The 17537-nt window shown below is 36.3% G+C and overlaps 1 protein-coding gene across 1 annotated transcript; it reads left to right on the top strand.

The window, feature by feature from the left end:
• Positions 1-14750: 14750 nt before the first annotated feature.
• LOC133029273 (uncharacterized) lies at positions 14751-15793 on the top strand. The gene is made up of 2 exons (XM_061101749.1): positions 14751-15231; positions 15379-15793. The coding sequence occupies exons 1-2, from the start codon at positions 15124-15126 to the stop codon at positions 15700-15702; spliced, it is 432 nt and encodes a 143-aa protein (XP_060957732.1). The 5' UTR covers positions 14751-15123; the 3' UTR covers positions 15703-15793.
• Positions 15794-17537: the final 1744 nt, after the last annotated feature.

Here is a 17537-nt window from a genome sequence, read left to right as displayed (position 1 = left end):
TTGCAGCAGCAGAAAGTAATTCTGCTACAGCAAAACTGAACAGGCAGAATATAAAATATTTGCAGAAAAATAAATAACTTGACACAAGTGATTTATACGTGGTATCAGTGTTCTCCCGAACACTACTAGTCCACGGGGCCACGCCCAGAGAATGAAATCAATTAATAAAGTATCAAAATTACAAAGACAATTGACTTAAACAAGTTTAGACTCCCTCTAAAGTATTACCGCACTCCTTTGTAATCCACTTTATGAATCTGACTTCTTGAAACACCTTCAAGCCCGAACTCCCTTCGTCTTTGAAGTGTGAGTGCTTACTTCCTCCCGAAGTAAGGCTTCAACAAGTCTTCTCCCGAAGACCAAGTGCTTACTTCCTCCCGAAGTAAGGCTTCAACAAGTCTTCTCCCGAAGACCAAGTGCTTACTTCCTCCCGAAGTAAGGCTTTATCAAGTCTTCTCCCGAAGACCAATCTCTTGTTCAGTCAAGTAGTTCTTCACAACCTCTAGGATAGAGTAAGAACAGAAATAGAACAACTAGAACCTAGATGAACAACTAGGCTCTCACAAAACAAAGAAAGACTCTCTTCTCTCAAAAGATAAATGTAGAAAATGAATAATGGAAGAGGTAATCCGAATGGTTGCTCTCTAGGCTCTATTTATAGAACATAGAAACCAAAGAGGCAACCACAAGTTCGAATTAGCAGCTGTACAAAAACTTTCCTAAGAAAACACGATCTGCTACATCAGATTCGGATGCTGACGCAACAGATCTGACCAGAAACGGGAAACTTGCTAAAATCGGGTCCGATCCTCTATCAATGCTTGATTCCTGCCAAAAACAGATTAGATATTCTGATTGTATCAAGATACAATCGAAATTAATAAGGAAAAGGCAATAATCAAAGTTTCCCTAAAAAAGACAACTTTCCAAAAGAGAATTCCTTCTCTTTTGAGAAGTTTTCAACAAAGGAAAGTTCAGCTGAAAGTGCAACTTTCCAAACAAGAAAAATGGCAACTACAATCCGAATTTATAAGGCAAGAAATCGAATATGAATGCATAGCAATCTTACCATAAATGGAAAAATTATTTTGTCAACTAACTTGCCAAAAAAAGACTTTACAATTTTTTTATTATCTATGTATTTGTTTTTAAATTTATATTGTTAAAAGCATTTTCTCTTTAAAGATATTTCTAAGTTACTATGTACTAATATTAATAATAAAAATAATAATAAAGTTTTTTATATGTAGTGACTGTTAAGTTAAATTTTGAAATCATGAAAACCATTTTTTTTTTCTAATAAAATGAAATGTTTTTATTAATCATTATCTATATCTTTTAGTTTTTTATTGTGTTTCTCTTTAATTCTTCTTTTTTACTCTTCTAATTAATAATTTTTCTCTGTTGGTATATATATTAATTCCACCCACCCTCATATAATTTTGCAGGTTCTATAATCTATATTTGTTTTTTTTTTCTTTACATTATTACTATTATATATCTTTGACTTAAAAAAATAATTAATAAATAAAATAAAATATTAATAATTAATGTGTTATCTCAACTACCTATACCCAACTACGTATGTACTGGGAAATTCATTTTTTTCATCTAATTTGTTGGGTTATATAGTTGTATTTTCTTAGGTTATTTGTTATTGAAGTCTTTATTTTTAATTAATTGTTTTTAAATGAAAAATTAGAATACACGTAATACATACATGCATTCATGAAATTTCATCAAAATTTTGAAAACATGTCCACATCCATAAAACTAATATAAAAATTTCATGATCAAGGTTGACGTTGCATATCATCAATTGTATTATTATAACACCATAAGTTAATTTAATTAATTAAGGACCCACATAGGGCCTCTTTAAAAAAAAATTATTAGAAAAAAAAATATTAATTGTTACTAATTATAGTGTATATATAAATGAAACTGATAAATATTATTAAATAATTAGCTTGGTTTTAAAGCTTATTTTAAATTTATATGTTCAAGATACCATATTACAATTTACTTAACAAGTTTTTTGCATACTATATTATTAAAAAAAAAAAAAAATTCAAAATTATTACACCCCACACAAATTTATTCATTGGTCTACCATTGAATTTATGACGATATTTTTTAAAGAAAAATAATATTTGGTCTAAATTTTTAGAAGAAAAAAAATTCACATTTTAAGTTAAAATTATTAGTGACAAATACATAATATTTGATTTTTTGTAATAGATATTAGATATTGATAAATATGTAAAAGTTACTTTTAAACTAACTAGTAAAAATTATTGGATAATTACTCCTGAAATGACCGTTTCAGTATATTTTGTATCTGTTTTAGAATTCAGAAGAATTTTTTAATTATTTTCGTTTTTGTTGAGTAAATTCCATTTATAATCAGTCCTTTACTTACAACATCCACATCAGCATATATCAACAACAATTAACAGAAAAACAAAAGACACAATCCTAGGTGGCTTTGCCTCTACAAGACCAAGAATCAGAAGTTAGTTACAACTGATTTTGTAACTAATCTGTGTGTGTGGGTGAAGATCCTAGGGTTTTTACTTAGGATCAAGCAAGTTCTTGAGAAGAACTCGCTCTGCTAGGGTTTCGATTTTTCGTGTTGAGTGTGTGTTGTGTTTGATCGTGTAAGGCTTCGAGACTTTTCTTGAAGAGTCTTTAGCCGAGGGTTAAAACGACACAGGGTTTGGTGTCGTGTGGTTCAAAGTGTTGTCGTTTTGTCTAATTTCATTTAGACTAAGAAAAGGTCCAAATTGACCTTGGATACTGATAATAAGTGTTTTGTTGATGTAGGTTAAATTGGTCGAAAATCCTACAGTGGTATCAGTAGCTAGTAGCCAAGTACAAGACTATAAGGATTATGCTATCAATAGCAAATCAGTTTAACATGGAAATTGATCAAATGGATGTTACTACAACTTTCTTACATGGAGACCTAGAAGAAGAGATCTATATGGAGCAGCCTAAGGGGTTTGAAATTAAAGGTAAGAAGGAAATGGTCTACAAACTGGTTAAGTCCTTGTATGGACTCAAACAAGCTCCCAGACAATGGAATAGAAAGTTTGATGCTTTCATGATAAATCATGAGTTTAACAGAAGCTATCATGACACCTATCTGTACTATAAGGGAAGCTCTATAAAAGATGTCATCTATCTACTTCTATATGTAGATGACATGCTTATTTTAAGCCAAGAAATATCCAGGGTTGATATGGTTAAAGATCTGCTCAAGACAAAGTTTGAAATGAAAGATCTTGGTAATGCTTTCAAGATCCTTGGAATTTCTATCTAAAGAGATAGAGAAAAATGAAGATTGATTCTTAGACAGGAAGACTACATTGAGAAAATCCTAGACAAGTTTTCTATGAGGGATGCTAAGGTTGTTAAGTAACCAATTACTAGTCAGTACACTCTATCTAAAGAGAAAATCCCTAAAATAGAAAAAGAAGTTGAAGCTATGAAAGATGTACCCTATTCAAATGTTGTAGGGTCAGTCATGTATCTTATGGTAAGTACAAGACCTGATTTAGGCTATGCGATGATTGTACTTAGTAAATACATGGAAAATTCAAGAAAAGTTCACTGGTTGGCCATGAAATGGGTGTTTAGATATTTACTTGGGACAACTAAAGTGGAATTAGTCTACAAGAGACAGAATGCCAGCACTATAATAGAAGGCTACAGTGATTCAGACTATGCTGGGGACAGAGATAATATGAGATCTACATCTGCCTATTTTTTCTTGTTTGGAAGAAATTGTGTTAGCTGGAAATTCCAACTACAACCTGTTGTGGCACTCTCAACAATAGAGGTTGAATATGTTGCCACAACAGAAGCTATAAAGGAAGCTATATGGTTAAAAGGACTATTGAATGAGCTTAAACTACTTAAAGGAGTTCTTACAGTGTACTCATGTAATGACCGCTCTAGTATGTGGATTAGTAAAGGCAATTGGCACTAAATTATATTATTTTATTATTATTTATGAATTTATTTATTTGTGGACCCCAATATTTAGAAATAAATATTAGAGTTATAATTTCTCAATTCCGGAGATTTTATTAAACTCTAAGGCTATTATTTAGTTTATATGTGAAATATGTTAATTTTGTAATTTTTGCTCGGCGACAACGGAAAATGCGATGGATGGCTAGATTGATCACATGGGTAAGTTTAGAACCCTATTTCATAATGGGAAATATTTTAGAGAAAATATTTTATCGGGATTGAGCGAGGTTATGGAAATTGACCCTTTTGCCCCTAGCTTTAGAAATGCTTAGGTTTTAACCTCAAGGGTATTTTAGTAATTTTGTTTGGGGTTGGGTGGCTGCCTAGAGGTGTGGCACGTGGCCACTTATGTTCAGCCAAAGGAAAATTGAATTTTCCTAATTTGGAATTATCTCATTTTGTTTGTAAAAAGAAAGAAAAACCAAAATAGGAAGAACTCTCTCTTCTTTCTCCTTTCCCTCTTCGAAACCAGCAAGGCTAAGGGAATTTGCTGTTGAATTTTTGAGTTTTAAGCTAAGGATTCAAGCTAGGTTCAGGTGGAGGTAAACCCTAAACCATTAGTTGCATGTTTTTAAGCTTTTTCTTTGGTTTGAGTATGTGAAATTTTGTTATAGGAGCTGTTAGAGTTTGATGTTGGTTGGGTTTGAATTCTAGGGTTAGGTTGAGTTGAATTTATGCCATAGTAGCTGGTTTAGAGGTTGATTGTTAGTTTTATGCAATTTTAAGTTTAAAATTCAAAGCTTTGAGCTTTAATGGCATAATTGGATTTATTGGTTTGTTCTGTGAATTACTGCTTGGATTCTATTGTTTATACATTGTATAGGTATACTGGAGAGTTTGGTAAGGTTTGGGATTGAATTGAATCAAGGGGGATGATTTTTGGTTCCCAGCAGTAGAACCGGAATTCGGTTCGGTGGCTCGTACCAACCGGTCGACCGGTTGGTGACCCAGAACCGGGATGCCGGTTGGGAACCGGTCTGCCTGTTGGGGGAATTTCCAGAACCCTAGTTTTGGCCAATTTTGAGATATTTAGGGTATTGCCATGAGGTTTATCGATAGGGAAACTTTTAATTTCAAGTTTTAAGTCTCGGAAAGTGATTTAGCGAGTCACTCATCTGTATTACTATTATTGTGATTAGGGCATCCATCTAGCACGTGAATTCCGTTCAGGTCGGCCAACACACTTGAATTCGGAAAACAGGTAAGAACTGTGTATAATGTGTGATATGAATATTCGAATGTATGTATGTGTCAATATATATGCATGCTTATTTGTTGTGATTCATACACTACCAACACTTGTACGGTTGCGATACAGAGTGCATTGGTAAGGTGTATGATGTTTATAAGTACATCATGGTGTTACCAGCACTTGTACGGAAAAGTACAAGGTGTCTGTGGTACAACACTTAACGGTACTCAAGGTGCGGTCCATACCCTACCTACACTAGTGTACGATGGTATACTGAGTGCATGTGGTACATGGTACATGGTCGTATCCTAGTTAGAACGTTCATACTCATCTGTTAAGCTCTGTAAATAGGTGTATGGGCGCCTATTTACAGGTCGGAAATTATATGATGTGTTATATACATTTCTTACTGAGTCTGTTGACTCACAGTTTCTACTTCTATGTGTAGGTAAAGGAAAGGCTATGACTGAACATGAGTGAACCCGAGCTCAGATGGGATTGTACATGTCAAGCAGCGCGACCTGGAGTGTTCGGTCTCGGGACATCTGGGAATTGTATTTTGAAAGTCGCTGTGCGACCTGAAAATTATGTATTTTGAAATGTAAAGTTTAAAAAGTAAATTTTACGAAGTTTGAAATCGGGATCCCGGAATTTGTAAATATTATATTATATTACAAAGTTTATTAATTAATATAAAAGTTTTAAATTGACACGTTTTTCAAGAAAACTCTTCGATTAGCGAAGATTGCACTGTAATTGAAAAAGCACTGTAGCGTGCCTTAGCATTAGGGCGTTACAATTTTGGTATCAGAGCCGCCAGGTTTGTCTACCGAAGCTTGCTATGACATGTACAATCTTCATCAGAGAAAGCTCGATTCACGGTTCAGTAAGCCCGTACTTGTCTAGTATTTTAAATAATTGTGAATGTGAGAGCATGTTAGGAAGCATATTAGATTTTAATTAATTATTTTAAAGTGCGTTGCCTTAGAATCCATAAGTGCGGTAGAAAGTTTGTAATGGGATCGTTGCCTGACCAGACTGACTTACTAATTGATAGGTTTGTCCTATAGTATGGACACCTGGTGCAATATGGGGAGTCTGGATAGTGTGGTCAGGGCTAGTAACGGTTGGAGAGAATGGAGTTTGAGTTCTCCCCGCAACCAAGGTGAAAGCCTTTGGATGGCTTCTGATGGGAGTGATGGTCGTTCGTCACAGGCTCCGTGGGGGTTGGAGCAAAGATTCGCAGAAATGGAAGCTATGATTCAACGACACGATGAGGAGATTCAGAGGTTGAAACAACAAAGGTTTCCTGTACTATCTTTACCTCATATGCCAGGCATTCTCAATTCGGAATTACCAGCAGAGCATAGTATGGCTGATAATCAAGTGGGATCATTGCATGGGAAAATTTGGATAAATGAACCTACAGTCCTTCAGGGAGATTCAGATATGAAGAATGCTCTCTGGACTGGGAGCCCTAAAGAATGTATTTTAAGACCTCAAGAGATTATGCCACGAAATTTGGATACCGCTTGCTATATTTCTAGTTATGGCAGAGGTGGTTGGGACTCCATGGTTGAGCAGAAGAGTAAACCTACGTCGTCAGTGGTGGGTTTAAAACGGAACAAGCGGTTCCGAGGAAATCAAGGCAAGGGTGTACGCCAGGATTATTCTTACCCTGAGTGCCCGCGATGCAAGAAACATCATCCCGGAGAGTGCAATCGAAAAGCATGCTTCCTGTGTGGCATGGTTGGGCACTTTAAGAGAAATTGCCCTCAGGCAAAGAATAATAAGCAGAAGCTGGAAGTAAAGCCTGTACTTGCTCAGACATTTGTAATTACTCAGGCTGATGTTGCATCTAGTCCTTCTATGGTGAAAGGTTAGCTTCTTATCAGCAACTCCCATTTTAATGTATTATTTGACTTTGGGACTGTATACTCGTATGTAGTATCGAGAGTATTTAATCTTTTGGATAGACTTTATGATTTTCTTATAAGAGGGTTTGGAACCCTAATGCCTAGCGGGGAATTGCTTATCTCTAATAGGCGCATTAGGTCTATGCCGATTAGGATCGAAGATAGGGAATTGAGTACTGACCTTATAGAATTGAAATTAACTGAGTTTGATATTATACTGGGAATGGATTTTCTATCCAAGTATTCGGCCAGTATAGATTGTAGGCGTAAAATGGTGACTTTTCAGCCGGAAGGTGAAGATCCATTTGTTTATGTTGGGTCAGTTCAGGGGTCTCGAATCCCAGTTATTTATGTGCTGAGGGCTAGAGATTTACTATGCGATGGTTGTGTAGGATTTCTAGCAGTGGTGATTGACTCCAGCAGACCTGAAACATTTGGGCCTGAGGTAGTCCGGGTGGTGAAAGATTTTCTTGATGTGTTTCCCGAGGAGTTGCCGGGATTGCTGCCACAGCGAGAGATTGACTTTGTGATTGATTTGGCACCTGGAGTCGAACCTGTTTCTAAAGCTCCATATAGGATGGCTCCAGCAGAACTCAAGGAGCTTAAGTTATAACTTCAGGGGATGCTTGATATTGGGTTTATTCAACCCAGTGTGTCGCCCTGGGGAGCTCCGGTTCTTTTTGTGAAAAAGAAAGATGGTTCCCTCAGAATGTGTATTGATTATCGGGAACTAAACAAGTTGACGATTAAGAACAAGTACCCGTTGCCCAGGATCGATGATCTGTTTGATCAGCTTCAGGGAAAGAGAGTGTTTTCAAAGATTGATTCACGGTCAGGTTATCATCAACTCAGAATTCGGGAGGAGGACATACCAAAAACTGCTTTTAGAACCAGATATGGGCACTATGAGTTTCTGGTAATGTCATTCGGATTGACTAATGCTCCTGCGGCCTTTATGGATCTCATGAATAGGGTGTTCAAGGATTTCCTCGATAACTGCGTTATAGTGTTTATCGATGACCTTCTTGTATACTCTCAGTCAGAAGAGGAGCACGAGCATCATCTTCGAATGGTGTTACAGTGACTTAGGGATCACAAGTTGTATGCCAAGTTCAGAAAGTGTGAATTCTGGTTGTCCGAAGTGTCCTTTCTAGGTCATATTGTTGGGAAGAATGGAATTATGGTTGACCCAAACAAGATAGAATCAGTGAAGAATTGGCCGAGGCCCAAGTCTGTGACGGAAGTTTGAAGTTTTCTCGGGTTAGCAGGGTATTATCGCCGTTTCGTCGAGGGATTTTCCAAACTTTCTATGCCCCTAACCGAATTGACCAAGAAAAAAAAATCAGAAATTTGTGTGGTCAGATAAGTGTGAAATAAGCTTTCAGGAGTTGAAGCAACGTTTAATAACAGCTCCGGTGTTAGCTTTGCCATCAGATAAAGAGAAATTGGTAGTTTATTGTGATGCGTCCAGACAGGGTCTGGGATGTGTTCTGATGCAAGCTGACAGAGTCATAGCCTATGCCTCTCATCAATTGAAAGGTTATGAGTAGCGTTACCCAACTCATGATTTAGAGCTCGCTGCTGTGGTTTTGGCTTTAAAGATATGGCGATATTATTATTATTATGGTGAAAATGTGATATTTATATCGATCATAAGAATTTCAAGTATGTTGTCACCTAGAAGAACTTAAACATGAGACGGAGAAGATGGCTGGTTTTGATTAAGGACCACAATAGTGAGATTTTATATTACCCCGGGAAGGCCAACGATGAGACCGATGCGTTGAGTAGAAAGAATTGCAGGCAAATTTGTACTACTGTTTTGATAGCCCTTAACTAGCATCTGAAATGGTTAACGCAGGGATTGAATTCGTAGTTGGAAAGTTACACAGTTTAATACTTCAATCTGATTGATTAGAAAGGATCAGAAAAGCGCAATGAGAATACCCTGAGCTAGTTGAAGTTCGAGACCATGTAATGGTCGGTTGACCTAAAGACTTCTCGAACAGTGGAATATTGTTATTTAAAGCTCGAGTTTGTGCTTCTAATGTTGAAACGATCAAGAAAGAGGTACTTGATGAAGCTCATACCACACTTATTTAATGCATCCAGGAGCCACCAAAATGTATCAGGATTTAAAACCCTATTTTTGGTGATATGGGATGAAAAGAGAAGTGGTAGATTATGGTTCAAATGTTAACCTGCCAACAAATTAAAGCTGAACACCAGAGGCCGGCGCGGTTACTGCAATCTTTTGTCCTTCCTAAGTGAGAGTGGGAGGACATTGCAATAGATTTTGTAACTAGAATACCTAGAACTACGGGAATGTATGATTCAGCAAGGAACATAGTGGACGGATTCACAAAAATCAGCTCACTTTCTACCAGTGACAACTACATATTTAGTGGATTAGTATGCTGAGTTGTATGTAAGGGGATCGTTTGTCTCCATAGGGCCCCTAAATCTATTGTGTCAGATAGGGATCCAAAGTTCACATCAAAGTTTTGGGTGAGTCTTCAGAAGGCTATGGGTGCCAAGTTAAAGTTTAGTACACCCTTTCACCCTCAGACCGATGGTCAGTCAGAAAGAACTATCCAGATCTTGGAAGACTTGTTGCGAGTCATGGACTTTGAGGGTTCATGGAGTAAATACTTGCCTTTAGTTGAATGCTCCTACAATAATAGCTACTAGAGTACTATAGGGATGGCTCCCTATGAAATGTTGTATGGTAGAAAATGTCGTTCTCCTATTCATTGGGACGAGACAGGAGAAAGAAAGTACCTAGGTCCAGAGTTGGTGCAGAGGACCAATGAAGTTATTGATAAGATCAAGGCTCAGATGCTTACTTCTCAAAGCAGGCAGAAAAGTTATCCTTATCCGAAGCGCAGAGATGTTACATTTCAGGCAGGGGAACATGTTTTCCTGCGAGTTTCACTAATGAAGGGTATTAGGCGCTTCGGGAAGAAGGGTAAGTTAAGCCCTAGGTTCATTGGGTCATTTCAGATACTCGAGAAGGTCGGGCAGGTAGCATATCGGCTAGCCTTACCACCAGCATTATCAGCTGTTCATGACGTATTTCACATCTCTATGTTAAGGAAATACGTGTCGGACCCGACTCATGTCTTGAGTTATGAAGCCCTTGAACTACAACCAGACTTATCCTATGAGGAGCAACCTGTTCAGATTTTGGATAGAAAAGAAAAAGTTCTTCGGAACAAGATTATTGCACTGGTTAAGGAGCTCTGGAGGAACAGTAAGGTGGAAGAAGCCACCTGGGAGTTGGAGTTGGATATGAGGACTCAGCACTCAGAGCTGTTCAGGTTAGATTTCGAGGACGAAATCCTAATAACGGGGGGATAATTGTAATGACCGCTCTAGTATGTGGATTAGTAAAGGCAATTGGCACTAAATTATATTATTTTATTATTATTTATGAATTTATTTATTTGTGGACCCCAATATTTAGAAATAAATATTAGAGTTATAATTTCTCAATTCCGGAGATTTTATTAAACTCTAAGGCTATTATTTAGTTTATATGTGAAATATGTTAATTTTGTAATTTTTGCTCGGCGACAACGGAAAATGCGATGGATGGCTAGATTGATCACATGGGTAAGTTTAGAACCCTATTTCATAGTGGGAAATATTTTAGAGAAAATATTTTATCGGGATTGAGCGAGGTTATGGAAATTGACCATTTTACCCCTAGCTTTAGAAATGCTTAGGTTTTAACCTCAAGGGTATTTTAGTAATTTTGTTTGGGGTTGGGTGGCTGCCTAGAGGTGTGGCACGTGGCTACTTATGTTCAGCCAAAGGAAAATTGAATTTTCCTAATTTGGAATTATCTCATTTTGTTTGTAAAAAGAAAGAAAAACCAAAATAGGAAGAACTCTCTCTTCTTTCTCCTTTCCCTCTTCGAAACCAGCAAGGCTAAGGGAATTTGCTGCTGAATTTTTGAGTTTTAAGCTAAGGATTCAAGCTAGGTTCAGGTGGAGGTAAACCCTAAACCATTAGTTGCATGTTTTTAAGCTTTTTCTTTGGTTTGAGTATGTGAAATTTTGTTATAGGAGCTGTTAGAGTTTGATGTTGGTTGGGTTTGAATTCTAGGGTTAGGTTGAGTTGAATTTATGCCATAGTAGCTGGTTTAGAGGTTGATTGTAAGTTTTATGCAATTTTAGGTTTAAAATTCAAAGCTTTGAGCTTTAATGGCATAATTGGATTTATTGGTTTGTTCTGTGAATTACTGCTTGGATTCTATTGTTTATACATTGTATAGGTATACTGGAGAGTTTGGTAAGGTTTGGGATTGAATTGAATCAAGGGGGATGATTTTTGGTTCCCAGAGAACCAGAATTCGGTTCCGGGTGGCTCGTACCAACCTGGTCGACCGGTTGGTGACCCAGCCCGGGATGCGGTTGGGAACCTACCACTCGTTGGGGGAATTTCCAGAACCCTAGTTTTGGCCAATTTTGAGATATTTAGGGTATTGCCATGAGGTTTATCGATAGGGAAACTTTTAATTTCAAGTTTTAAGTCCCGGAAAGTGATTTAGCGAGTCACTCATCTGTATTACTATTATTGTGATTAGGGCATCCATCTAGCACGTGAATTCCGTTCAGGTCGGCCAACACACTTGAATTCGGAAAACAGGTAAGAACTGTGTATAATGTGTGATATGAATATTCGAATGTATGTATGTGTCAATATATATGCATGCTTATTTGTTGTGATTCATACACTACCAACACTTGTACGGTTGCGATACAGAGTGCATTGGTAAGGTGTATGATGTTTATAAGTACATCATGGTGTTACCAGCACTTATACGGAAAAGTACAAGGTGTCTGTGGTACAACACTTAATGGTACTCAAGGTGCGGTCCATACCCTACCTGCACTAGTGTACGATGGTATACTGAGTGCATGTGGTACATGGTACATGGTCGTATCCTAGTTAGAACGTTCATACTCATCTGTTAAGCTCTGTAAATAGGTGTATGGGCGCCTATTTACAGGTCGGAAATTATATGATGTGTTATATGCATTTCTTACTGAGTCTGTTGACTCACAGTTTCTACTTCTATGTGTAGGCAAAGGAAAGGCTATGACTGAACATGAGTGAACCCGAGCTCAGATGGGATTGTACATGTCAAGCAGCGCGACCTGGAGTGTTCGGTCTCGGGACATCTGGGAATTGTATTTTGAAAGTCGTTGTGCGACCTGAAAATTATGTATTTTGAAATGTAAAGTTTAAAAAGTAAATTTTACGAAGTTTGAAATCGGGATCCCGGAATTTGTAAATATTATATTATATTACAAAGTTTATTAATTAATATAAAAGTTTTAAATTGACACGTTTTTCAAGAAAACTCTTCGATTAGCGAAGATTGCACTGTAATTGAAAAAGCACTGTAGCGTGCCTTAGCATTAGGGCGTTACAACTCAGACAGCCAAAGCTGCATATTTCTATGCAAAAACCCTATGTTCCATGACAGAACAAAGCACATAGAAATCAAGTATCACTTTATACGAGATAAAGTGACTCAAGGTGAAGTAAAAATTGAGAAGGTGCTTACTGAGGACAACCCAGCAGACATGGGTACTAAAATTGTGACTCTTAATAAGTTCACACATTGTATGAACTTATTAAGAATCGACCCAGGAGACTAAAAGTATGACCTATCAAGCTAGGACTCTCAGAGATAAAACAAACATTACATCAGAACTGGTTATAAGAGGAATTCAGGTGGAAATTGTTGAGTAAATTCTACTTATAACCAGTCCTTTACTTACAACATCCACATCAGCATATATCAACAACAATTAATAGAAAAATAAAAGACACAATCCAATGTGACTTTGCCTCTACAAGACCAAGAACCAGGAGTTAGTTACAATTGATTTTGTAACTAACTCCCAGATCTGATCAACTGACCCCAACACAATATACAAAAACACAAACAATACAACAACAACAGTGAAATTAACACAAAGCAGAATACAAAACAAAGTGAGAAGAGCAATAGAACCAAAATAATTGCTAAATTGTTACACTAAAACACACAACAAAGCACCAAATCGAATAATCAATAACACACATAATCAAAGAATTTCGCAGGAATAAAAGCACAAAAAAGAGTGGAGTTAAGAAATACTCATGTGATATCCAATCAAAGAATGGTGGTATTGACTTTCTTGGTGTGAGACGACTCATTCTTATTATGTAAAAAATTTGATCAAGTTATACACTGTGTGTTCCAACACTAAGAGGGTCAAATAAGATGCCAAAAAGATATGTAAAAGCTTCATTCAAATTCAAACAGAGCCACATATCATAAAATTAAGATATGTTCCAAAACATAACACAAAATATATATAAGTGAAGCCTCCAAAACTGTGTAACTCAAACATTAAAATATAATGAAAGGGCCCTTCAATCTCATAACTAAGGACCTAGTCCTTTCAAGCCATTGGAGATTGCATTGTACGAGTGTGTAAATGGTTAAAAACTCTAGAGAGTTTGCATTTTCCATGGCATACTTAGTAAGAGAGCCTCCACAGGTGGGGTAGGCATGCTCCGATGCCACACAGGTAGAGAGATAACAAGAAAGAGAATGAGATGGATTCTTGTGTTCTCTTTGAGAAAGGTTAAAATATGGTATTCCTGAATTTATTTACAAAATTATCACATTAAAAAAACTTATAAACAAAATAAACAAAATAAAAATTCCATACCCTATAAATATTATATAATTATGCCATAAGAAAATAACTCTCAATTTTTTTTTCATATGTTGTTTAATTTCTAATTTTTTTTTTCTTTTGAACCCTTAAATTGGGTAGGCCTATGTCATAGTTCATGAACGTAGATCCTCACCTTATCCATATAATCTTAATTAAGCAATGAGTCTAAAAAGGCCCAAAAAGCCCTTAAAATGGGTAATTAGTTGAGCCCATTATAATGTCAGCTCTTCAAAAACAACCATGGACCATGAATAATGCCTATAGAATAAGGGAAATTTACATGTTATATTAACTTTTGACATTTTTTTACAAATATACTGTTAGCGGTATTTTTTACTTTTTTACTGTGTTTTTTATAAGTTTTATACTCCAGTATACTGTGTTAAGTTTTTACTGGTGTTCTACTAGTGTTTTTTAATTGTTCTATTGTTGTTTTGAGTTGTTCTGTTTTGTATTCTACTAGTGTTTTTATAAAAACACAGTATTTTTGTAAACTTAACCTAAATTCCAGTATTTTTGTAAGTTTCCCTAAAATAATGCCTATAGACGAATTAAGATTTTCTGTTGAAAAGTGATTTCTGTTAAACTAATTTAAATATCATTAATTAATTTTTTAATAATTAAAAAATTAAACATTTACGTGAGTCCATAAAAATAATTAAACTTATTTAATATAAATTAAAGAGTAAATTGCGGCAAAAATATTTAAGTTTTATTCTGAATAGTAGATAAGTACCTAAGTCGTATTTTTGACGATAAAAATATTTTTTGTCACTAATGTAGAACTTCCGTAGGTACTTCTTTATTTTTTGTCTTGTAATGTGCTAGATAACATGTCACCTCATTAAAATAAGAGTAATTTGCGGCAAAAATACCTAAGTTTTATGCCGAGTAGCAGATTAATACCTAAGTCCTATTTTTGGCGGTATAAATACCTTCCGTCACTACTCTGGAACTTCCGTAGGTACCTCTCCGTTTTTTGCATTGTAATGTGCCAGGTGTCGTGCCATGTCATTAAAATTTATGCCACATCAAAATAAAAATACCCTCTTAAAATAAAACCCTAAGATTAATTAAACCCTCTTAAAATCAAAATAAAAATACTTAGAAAAAAACCAGAAAAATAAAAAATAAATAAATAGTTTATATAACTCAAACCTAAATAATCTGAGGCTAAACTTTTCCACTTTTCCACCATTGTTGTAAGCTCGAAGGTGACAGTGAGGCAATGGGACGGTGGTTTTGCGATTGTAAACCACCATTGGAAGTTGCGATTCGCACCTCTAAGACGATGAAGAATCCTGGGAGAAGGTTCAAGTGCTGCCCAATCCATAAGGTAGGTTTTTTTTTGTTGCCTAAAAATTCTGGCAGCCCGAGGGTTTTTTCAAGTGGTTGACCATTGTTAGTGTGTGAAGCTTGAATTTTTGCAATTTTCTGAAACTTTCCCCCTCTTATTTTGGGTGTTGATTGTTTGGTTTTTCAGAGGAATGGTGGGTGCGATTTTTTCGAGTGGGTTGACAGGGAGATGTTTCGAAATTGTGGAGGTGGATGTTGTATCCATGGAGATTGGAGTGGGCATGAAGTTTCGATGGGGTACTGTTCTGTGCATCAACAAAGAACAGCCCCTTGCAGCCATGGAGTTTGTACAAATGGAGATGTTCCTACTCATTGTAGTAGTCATCACAGTCATGCACCTTTGGAAGATTATAATGAAAGCACATCTGCATTTGAAAGGGGAAAATATAATTATTGGATTTGGTTTTTAGGTTGTGTAGTTATAGTTGTACTCTATGTAATGTTGTTCTGAAATGAAGAAGGTTAAGAATTGTACTAGAAACCTTTAATGTATGAATGAATGACTCTTTTATGTATGAATGAATTACTCTTTTTTATTAAGTGATATTGCATGAATTGTGTGGGTTTTGATTTATAATTAGTATTTTACAAAGGGAAATAATCAAAAGATACAACCATTAGGTTTGCATCATCAGATACAAAGTGTGGACAAAAGACATAAATCCCTTCAGAATTGAAATCCTTATCCAAATACACAAAGTTTCAAAAAGACCTAATACTTGTGCTTTTTAAACAAAATACATAACATAGTTTAATGGCATCAAAAGGGTGGACACAAAATGACATCAAGTCCACCAAATTGCCACACATTAAATTAGGTAGATACATTAGGTAACATAGTTAAGGTTAATATGTTAAATTGGCATAAAGTTCACCACATTACAACAAAAAACTTCCATCATAAATCCCTAAATATTTGCATTATCAGAGAGCCTTGCAGCATTATCCCTTTGCCTTTGCTTCATCAACCTTTCCTTTCTTTTCTTGGTTGCATCAGTTGGATTGGCAGATGGTGGTCTCCCCCTTTTCTTTGGCTGAGCAGGCTGTAAAATTAAATTATTAGTTAGACATATATTAATCCAAACATTAATTGAATTGAAAAGCTAATGTATAACTTAGTTTTACATTTCTAAGCATAATAACATAAAAGTGCAAGTGTGAGACAAGTTGGAACCTGCACTAACATAGATTAATGACTCTAACAGGTATAGGGTTATAACAAGTGTCAACCAGTGTAGTTGTTAAATGAGAAAAAATAACCTGTGTAATTGGATCAGCTTGACACTTTTTTGCATTATGGCCACGAACACCACACCTACTGCATTTGTGAACTTGTCCAAATCTTCTTAAAGTGGTTGAATTTGCTGCTGGTGGTTCATCCACATCTCTCCTTCTCTTCTTTTTTGGCCTTCCTGGTAGGTTTGTCTCAGCTGGTGGTTGAATTGGATTGAGACCTGATCTTGGCCAAAACTGTGGTCCTGGCATTGGGTGTATGACACCTTCATAGGCCTTCACCATCATCTCTTTCTTGTAAAAGTGTGAGACATAGTCTTTCACTTGATGCCCTGCTTGCCATATGGTTGCTAATGCATGACCACATGGTATTCCACTAAGTTGGTACCTTCTGCAGCTGCAGGTTTTTTCAATTAAGTTCACAGCATAGCTAACTGTACCAGGACAGTCCACTTGGAAAATTACTTCTTTTGACTGTGTTACTAGACAATTTGAAGCAATTTTCTTGTTTTGCTCCATGATTTTCCATATGTTTCTCCCATATTCCTCTTTCCATTTCTTCACACTCTCTCTTTTCTTTTGAAACCTACACATGAGCCAATATCTTAACTTCTCCAGCAGGGTTATTATGGGCTTGTCTCTAGCCTCAAGTATTGCATTGTTGAAAGACTCACACAGGTTGTTGAGCAGAACATCACACTTGACACCTTCTAAGAAATAGGCCTTTGTCCACTCTGTTGGTGGCTTAGCAGCTAACCAATTGTATGCAGCCTGATTAACTTCCTTGATTTCTGCCATTTTCCTCTCAAACTCTGGTACAGTGGTTGCTCTAGCAGCTGCCCACAACATCTGCTTCATCAACAAACCAGGATGGTCCTTCTTAAAATTGGAATGAAGGTGCCTCACACAATGCCTAACAGCTGAACCAGTGAAAACCCTCCCAACAGCATTCTCCAAACCTTTCTGCTTGTCACTCATTAGTGTGTACAAATCTGTCCTCTCATTGTCTAGATCTTGGTTTAGCAGTTCACAAAACCAAGTCCAGGAATCAGT

This window comes from Cannabis sativa, chromosome 7 (assembly GCF_029168945.1).
Source record: "Cannabis sativa cultivar Pink pepper isolate KNU-18-1 chromosome 7, ASM2916894v1, whole genome shotgun sequence".
NCBI lineage: Eukaryota > Viridiplantae > Streptophyta > Magnoliopsida > Rosales > Cannabaceae > Cannabis > Cannabis sativa.
Note: the sequence above shows the minus strand (reverse complement) of the source record. Positions and strands in the feature narration are given on the sequence as shown.

Excerpts from the sequence above, each read along its gene's own strand:
- LOC133029273 (XM_061101749.1), top strand. The coding sequence starts at position 15,124 with ATGGGACGGTGGTTTTGCGATTGTAAACCACCATTGGAAGTTGCGATT. Across the intron at positions 15,232-15,378 it reads AGTGCTGCCCAATCCATAAG|AGGAATGGTGGGTGCGATTT; the intron begins GTAGGTTTTTTT and ends TTGGTTTTTCAG.